This window comes from Micropterus dolomieu, linkage group LG19 (genome assembly GCF_021292245.1).
Source record: "Micropterus dolomieu isolate WLL.071019.BEF.003 ecotype Adirondacks linkage group LG19, ASM2129224v1, whole genome shotgun sequence".
In the NCBI taxonomy this organism is placed as follows: domain Eukaryota; kingdom Metazoa; phylum Chordata; class Actinopteri; order Centrarchiformes; family Centrarchidae; genus Micropterus; species Micropterus dolomieu.
In genome coordinates, this window is record NC_060168.1 from 13,494,314 (window position 1) to 13,502,587 (window position 8,274).

Here is an 8,274-nt window from a genome sequence, read left to right on the forward strand (position 1 = left end):
AAAAAACGGAGGGGCTCTGTTGCTCTGTTGATGCTTCGTTTTCATTTTTATGAATTTACAGAGCAACATAACATGACTTATGTGGCTCGCTAGCTGTAAATTAAACGTTGTTTAGCTGTCAGCCAAATAATTTCCCCACCAATTGTAGCCATGCTTTTTTTTTTTTTTTTTCATTAAAGAACGTTATTCACTGCATTACCTTTGAGGAGCATCCAGAAAATCTAATCGCACATTCTGATGTAATTTAGGTGTGTGAATCAGGGTAGAGTTTCTTACTTGGATTTACACTGAATAAAGTTTTTCATAATAGTTGCAGTAACTGGAGTATTGAATAAATTGATTGTGGTAAAATTATTAATGCATGTAAATGTACGTTTTGATCATTTGACAGTTTACTAGTGAACACAAAGAATAACTGAAACAAAGAAGTTGATTAGGCTCACAACAAACCACTTATAAAGAGAAAAGTGCAGGCTGATACACTTTTATACCAGTGTGAACCTGCAAGTAGGTTAGACAGCTTGACTGCCAGCTCTGCATTCCCATTTTAGCCGTAATAATGAGGCCTCAGTTCTCTTATCTCCCCTAAAGCCACATTTCATTAGCACATGCGTATTGCTTGCACACAGAGTTTATCTTTAAATGTGAAACTCCTCCTGACTGCTGAAAAACTAAAATATCCCAAGACCCTCACTGCACTGTACTTTACAAGGATCACTTTCAGCTGAGCTTCAATTGTCAGGAGGGCTCGACTGTACTGAAGATAACTCGTGCCACGCAGAAATGAGATGCTAATGTATTGCTGGCCATTCGAAATAAATCTGCAAGGTGCTCTTTCATGCAAATGCAAGGCGCCTCGTGGGTCAGCAAAAAGGCAAAAATGGACACATTTGATGAGAGAAGATGGAAGATGCCCCAGGATGTTTGTGGAAAGTTTTCCTCTGATATCCTGTCCTTGCTGGAGGCTACTGTGATCAATAGGGCCCTATCTGAAAACAAAAGAGGCAAAACCTGAAGTATCTCTCTCTCTTAGTCAGAATATTTAATCAGAAGCAATTTTAATGAGTGACAAACGATTCTTGTCTTGGATTGTTGACGAGTCTTGGACTTGGATCTGGCAGTATCGTTACAAAATTACAGGAGAAGGGCTTAATTTAGTTTTTATCCAATATGCCCTAGGTGTCGAGTGAAAACTATAGGAAGTGACTTTAAACCCAGACCCCATGGTTAGCTCTACGTCTGTGATGATCACCACAGCTACAATTCGTAGGTTTGATCTCTTGCTTAAATATTCAGTCAAAGAATGTTTTTCTGTCAGTCCTGTTCCCACTAGACTGCTTTACCTCTTCATTTCAAAGGATAAGTATTCCCTTTGTTGAAGGGCTGAGTCTATCAACTTCAGAGATCAAATCCTCATAGTGCATCCATAATATCTCTAAAGGCCATCTTCAGAGGGTTATACTGAAAAAAGACAAAGGGTGAAAGAGAATTGAGAAGCGAGCAAATTCCTATGGAGAGGCCCGAATGCAAATCAAGGACTTTGGTTTTGGATAAGGATGTCTGTTTTGTCTGACAGGACTCCAACACAGCAGACTGTGCAGCTTCTGCCACAGTAAACAGGAATTTTAGATCGGGAGGACTTGCTGTTTCAATCTTCTGCATGCATCCTGACTCAGGCGCGCTCTGATGACACTCCTCCGAGCCCAGGAGCCTGGCCAGCACGCTGTCGCTGTCCAAGCCAACGCTGAAAGATGAGAAATGGAAGAAAATAAGCTGATGAGGCAATACTCTCTAATGAGCTGCAAAGTAGGATCTTTTCTATGGATTTCTTAGTAATCGGCAGCCAGTTGGCGACAGCCCGGTGTGAAAGGTTTCAGCAAAGACTGACTGGATGGTATAAATTGTCGCCATCGTGTAGCTCGTGAGAGGAATCGCCTGCTGTTTGGAGGCTCTTAAGGGCTGTGACAGGACCTAATCTGTTGTTAATCCTCTACTCAGAGCAAGATGATCTCTCTATTACTCCTTTGTCTGATGTTTAACAAGATAAAAAACTCCCTCTCATCCAATACTTAGTGTCTTAACCTCAATATTAACCTGGGGCAAAGCAGAGCTGATCAGGTTCGAGGCATGCTGTTGATATGAAGCTCTGGGACAAGACAACATCATTAGGACTTGTAACCAGAGAGGCTGTGGACGGCTACCATGCTCATTATGGCCAAAGGCAGAGCAGCAGGTTGGACATTAGGTCAAAATGAGAGCGACTGAGAAAATAAAATGATCAAAACAGACAAAATGAGAGCGACAGAGAAAGTAAAATGATCAAAACAGACAAAATGAGACAACAAAAACATTTTAAAGGCTGCAATCAATAATTCAGTACTCTGTTTATCTATGAATGTGGTTGGGGGTCTGTGTAATATAAGTTGCTTTCTGGAAACTTAATATGAAGCCAAAATGACACATGGATGTTTTTGTAGATCACAAGAAAACAGAAATGTGATGTTCTCTTGCATCAGTTATTATTTCTAGTGGAAGCAGGATGCTCATCATCAAAAGAGTTCATAAATTCAGAACTCCTTTGTATAGCATCTTGATTTGTCGCAAAATGTTGATGTTCAAACTGAAGTAATTAGGATTGAGTCACTGTAGCAAGTAACTTTTGAGGATATGGTGAATGCAGCACTAAACACCCCAAAAGGCACAGTTTTTACATGTCGATTCTTCTCTGCAAGTATGTATATGATGAAGTGTTGGGAGAGTATGTAGAGAAACTATTGAAAATACTAATTGAATTTAGTTTCTTGATGAGAGTTCGATGAAAAGGTCGATAGAACTATCTTGTCTATCCATTTAGTAACCTATGGTGCTAGAGCCTAAAGACAATTAGCTTATCCTAGCATAAAGGCTGAAAGCAGGGGGAATAGCTAGTTTGGCTCTTTCCAAAGATCCAAAATACACCTACCAGCACTTTCAAAGCTCACTAATTAACACATTACATCATGATTCACTTTCAATGACAACTTGTGGTTTTTGATGGAGCTATGACTCCTTCGGAAACCACAAACTGCTGTTTTTACATTGGGTTGTGTATGGGTTAAACAAAGCCTAGATATAGCATGTTACAAGTGGGCTTTAGAGGTGCTGGTAGGCAGGTTTTGTTGCTTTTGGATCCAGCCAGGCTAGTTGTTTCCTCCTCTTTCTTATTTTTATGCTAAGCTAAGCTAACCGCCTGTGTCTGTGTCTGGCTCCGTCCTTAACACACAGACGTGGGGGTGGTGACGACCTTCACATGTAACTCAATATAAGAAAACAAGTAAGATTATTTTCCCAAAATGTCAAACTACTGCTTCAAGTCGGTTGACAATTAGTGAACAAGGTGACTGAAAAGATACAAGTAATTTTTAATTTTATTGTGACTTATCCCATTATATTAACATTTTATTCCAAGCAGATAGAGAAACTAATGGCACTGTGCGTTGATTCATGTAGTTATTATTGTCATTATTATTCCACATTCTGCCCGTCTGTAATTACCCACTTCACTTCTCGGTACACCACAGTCTCTTTCTGAATTTTTTTTTCCATTGCTAGCTTGAAGATAATGTAATCACAAAATGAACCAAACTGCAGAGCTTTTGAATCGCAGGCGCAGAGGATAAGAAAGGCTTTGAAGTGATACGGTTAATATTGATGAGGTGAGATATTTTAGATTAGCACCAGAGATTTCACTTCTGTCTTTTATTTTGCATCAGCAAGGTCAAATGCCTATTTCACACTTAGCTTACATTTCCCAGTAGCTTGATCAGTAGATACAGTACAGAGAGCAGGGCAGAAATCTCTAATTAACGTCATTTCATATATTGTCCACCACTGAAAATAATATCTCCAAATAGCTGTGTGGAACAAAGCATCTCACAAACAATCTCTATAGGAATGTTTTTTTCTATGAGGGGACAATACAAATCTCAGTGGTTTAATGGTGTGATCGCTGGACGAGCTCAGCCTAAGCACTACACTTAAACAATTTAGTTCTGTTGACATGCAGAAGCTACGATATTAGAGGTTTAAGTAAACTTGCTGACAATCTTCCCGAGCTCACAACATGTTCTCGCCATTGTTATAAAATCCTTGTTTTTTCACCATCGTGCCGCAGCAGCGTGCTCTATGCGTTGTACTTCTTGAGCAAGTCACTTTGCCAGTGCCTCTTGCGATCTGGAAATACTCTGGGCAAGCGGATCTTTTTGAAGTCCTCAATGCATTTCTTCAGATCCTCCTCCAGCATCTTTCTCTCCTCCTCATCCTCATCCACCCCCGGCGGGGGGCCACCGTTCTCCCTGACGGTGGGCCGTGGCAGCGTTTTTAGGTGGAGGGTGGACGGACGCTGGGGGCTTTCAGCCCGAGGCGGTGTTGGGGGAAGAGGAGGACTGGAGGTAGAAGAAGGTTTGCATGATGGCAGTCGTGGAGGCAGGGCTGGAGGGGGTAATGGTGGGAGGTCTGGGCTGTCTGCAGCAGGAGGAGGTGGAGGAGGTGTTGGAGGAGGAGGAGAGTCCAGGGGCAGCGGGTTTTGTATGTCCAGTGTTGCAGTGCTGCTGGTTTCTGGAAGGCTTTGAGTTCGGCCAGTGCTGATTAACTCCACTGTGGCTGATTCAGTATGAGCAGTAGCAGGTTCAGAGGTCTGCACTTCAGTGATAGCTGGGGCTTCAGAAGTCGTTAACTTGGAAATCACTGATGAACCACCTGCAGCAAAAAGAAAAAATTATAAATTAAAGTTTTTGAAATTTGAAAGATTTTATGCTAAGTTACGTTTAAAGAGTAGTTCATAATTTTGGGAAATATGTTTATTCTTTTTCTTGCTGAGATTAAAATGGGAAGATCAATAGCCTACCGTACTCATGCCTGTACTGTAAATTTGAAGCTATAGCCAGCCGGCGGTTAGCTTAGTTTAGCATAAAGAAGGAGGGAAAAACCGCTAGCAGTCTTGTCAACAGTGTGAAGTTATCAAGAAACAGTAGAGACACTTCACAGATGTGCTGGGCAGAAGGTTAAATTGTGTATTAAGATATAACTTATTAATTAGTGAGCTTTAGAGGCTTTGGTAGGAATGTTTTCAAATTTTGGACAGTCAGGCTAGCCTTCGCAGGCAATGCTAAGCTAATCACCTCCTGCCTTCAGCTACATATTTACTGCTAGAGTTAGAGTGATATCAATGTTCTTATCTATCTCCAAGCAAGAAAGCTAAAGTGTGTTATCCAAAATGTCGGACCATTCCTTTAAAGGCATACATTTAGGAGGTAAAGTGAAAAGTGGTTGAGACATTTAAGAGATGACAGCCAGTAGCTTAGTTTACCACAAAGACTGGAAACAGGGGTAAACAGCAAGCCTGACTCTGATAAGGGCATCAAAATCTGCCAACCAGTGCACCAATTACCACACAATCGTCTTTGTTTGATTCGTACAAAAACTGAAGGACAGAGCCAGGCTAGCCTTTACCTCGTATCTAGATTTGTGCTAAGCTAAGGTAACTGTCTGCTTTATATTTACTGTACAAATATAAGAGTGGTACCAATCTTCTCATCACACTCAGCCAATAAATGTATTTCCCAAAAAACTATTACTTTTTTTTTAAGTGAACAGATAAATAGAATATTCATACTCAGGCGTCTGGTCTGTTTGAATGAAAGTCTTGGCTTGCCTTATCGAAGTGTGTCAGTATTGTGTGGCTGGCACAGAAACAAGCACCTCAGCTTTGAGCTTTACAGTTTTTGTCTCCAAGAGTATAAAAGTACACACATGCTGGCACAAAAGTGTGCAAGAGCATTATGGAAACAGAAATTAGCAGAGAAAGGAGCTCAGCAGGAGAGGAAAAGGAAATGAGAGATAAGGAGAGTGGAGGAGAGTTTCATTTCATTTCAGAACTTCCCTTTTACCTTTGCTTGCACATTTTCCTATAAGGAAAACTGTGACTGAACGGATGGTGTGAAACCTCCTGACTGAAGCTTGACAAAACATTTTTCACGGTATGTTGATTTTTCATCTCATCTCTGTGTGAGGACAGGGTAGTTGCTGTGGTGCGACTTCTCAGAATAGCTGGAGTGGCACGTGCACATTCCGTACCTCTTGGCATTCAACCATTTTGAATGGTCTCCACTGTACAGTCTATTCTCTAGAAACCGGCGAGCAGGTTTCCTTTGATTTTCACTGTCTACATGATGGTACACAGACTCAGACTGGCTAGCCAAGTCACAGCAAGCCCATGTCCACATTAAAGTGGATACATTTCAAAGTGCATCATTCTTCTTTTGGCCTACCATTTCGCACTAATCCTGATTTTTCAACCAAAGACAACACCACACTCTGGGCAAAATCTGTTTGTGTTGATGGGTCGATTGGGAAAACACAGCCAGAGCCTAAGTTTAACATATGATTGTTATGCATTTTCAGGCCCTCTTTTCATGTGATAAACAATAAACAGCATTTCAAAATGCCTCTGGAGGCAATAGTGCAAAGCTGATTGGCTGCAAATGCCCGAACAGAAGAGGTCTGAGCCTTTTCTTGTTGTTGTTGTATTTCAGTGTGGAAAACAATCACAAAATACTCTGTGGACAGAAAAAAACTTGTTAATGTATTCACAAGTTTGGACATGGCCTTAGACCGAGTTAAATGGTAATGACAGTCCTGCATGCATACTGCTTATGCACAGCATCATCCAGTAGAGTCACAGTCACACTGTTTTATGTCACTCACATGCTCACTCTCACTGTGAAGCAGCCACATAAAGTAGTACATGCTGCTACAGTATAATAAAATGCAAATGAACAGTTTCTGATACGTTCTCATGCAGAGATATGCAGGTAAATTATGCCACAGCTGTAGTCACACACAACCCAAACACACACACACACACACACACACACACACACACACACACACACACACACACGTACAGACATACAAAGACACACAAGGCCCTGTACTCTTTCCTTTAACAGGGCTCATCGTCACGGTAACCCGTCTTATATAACAGGAAAAGCTGCTTGTGTCAAACGGAGGCGGCACAGAATATTCTCCCACTTCTTTGGCTTTCTGAATACCTGAATACAAGTGTGTGTGTGTGTGTGTGTGTGTGTGTGTGTGTGTGTGAATTTGTGACATAAATTACACAAGCCTGTGTGTGAGAGAAAGTGAGTGCTGTCTTGTGTGTTTGTGCATGCATGTGTAAGAACGTGTGTGCGTACTGTATGAGTAGGTGTGGGTGTTTGCATGTGTGTATGTTGGAAGATGTGTCATATTCTGGACATGTACTGGCAACTGAAACGACATATAAAGACAGCGAAAAATAAAGAAGATATAGGGGAAGGAGGTGTTGGCAGAAACGTTGTTTGTGTTTGTGTGTTCTGTCCATTTAATTTCTTTCATAATGAATACATGTGTTTGAGGGCTGCCTGGACGTGGGCGTATGGGGGCTTAGCAGTGTCTGCGGTATAATCCACTGGGGGATGGGCTCCATGCTTTCCTCCACCACTAAGCCTTATGGAGGAGAACAGCAAAAGAGAGCACTCAACCCTTTTCCCCGGGCCACTTCTCCAGGGATATATGCAAAAGCCAGAGCACTTTCTCACACATCCTCTCCTCTCTCACTGCCCCTCTCTCTCACTCTCTCCAATCTGTTCAGTGTGACACATCCCTCCGTTGCCATCATTACTGCTATTAGCAACTCTAATGTGTCACTGTTGCCAGGGTTTAGCACCTCTCTGGCACAAAATGTGTTCTCCACGGTGTGTAATGTTGTTTTTTTCACCCCACCTGAATCTTTATATTTTACTCAAATTGTAGCACACTGTGTATTCTTTTACAGACTAAATAAAGACATTAAAGGATGTTTTTGATGGAACTGGTAGTCAAACACAAACTGACCTCCAGAGGAGGAGAACTTTGGATACGTTTGTCTCTTCCCTGGCACATAGTGGACATCTAAAATGAAATTGTTAAAGATTTTTGTTAGAGATTTTTGTTAGAAAAAATAAATAAATAGACACCCCATTATTTGTGGAATTTTCTGATAGTATTATCATCCAAACCTAATGTAAACATGCAGGAGTGTGCTTTGGCTTGTGTACCTTTTTGTTCAAAATTGCAGTTATCAAAAAGATGGATTTTTGGTCAGACTACAGGTAATTTGATTGGTACAATATCTTTGTGGAAGGTCAGCACTCCCTATGTTACTCTGTAACTCCACACATTAGGTACTCTTTGTTGTGATTTGAATCATGTGGG

At 41.2% G+C, this 8,274-nt stretch overlaps 1 protein-coding gene across 3 annotated transcripts in view; it reads right to left on the reverse strand.

Moving 5' to 3' along the window:
• Nucleotides 1-3,774: 3,774 nt before the first annotated feature.
• The window catches only part of LOC123958046 (formin-like protein 20), a 16,514-nt gene continuing 12,014 nt past the window's right edge, over nucleotides 3,775-8,274 (reverse strand). The window contains exons 1-2 of one of the 3 annotated variants that reach the window (XM_046031220.1): nucleotides 5,928-6,056; nucleotides 3,775-4,737 (exon numbers count right to left, since the gene is read on the reverse strand). In XM_046031220.1, coding sequence (XP_045887176.1) covers nucleotides 4,163-4,737; nucleotides 5,928-6,009 — 657 coding nt within the window. In that variant the 5' untranslated portion in view covers nucleotides 6,010-6,056 and the 3' untranslated portion in view covers nucleotides 3,775-4,162. Of the gene's footprint in view, nucleotides 4,738-4,885; nucleotides 5,130-5,927; nucleotides 6,057-8,274 lie in introns of those variants that run through there. The other 2 variants (XR_006821988.1, XR_006821987.1) reach the window with 2 other exon arrangements.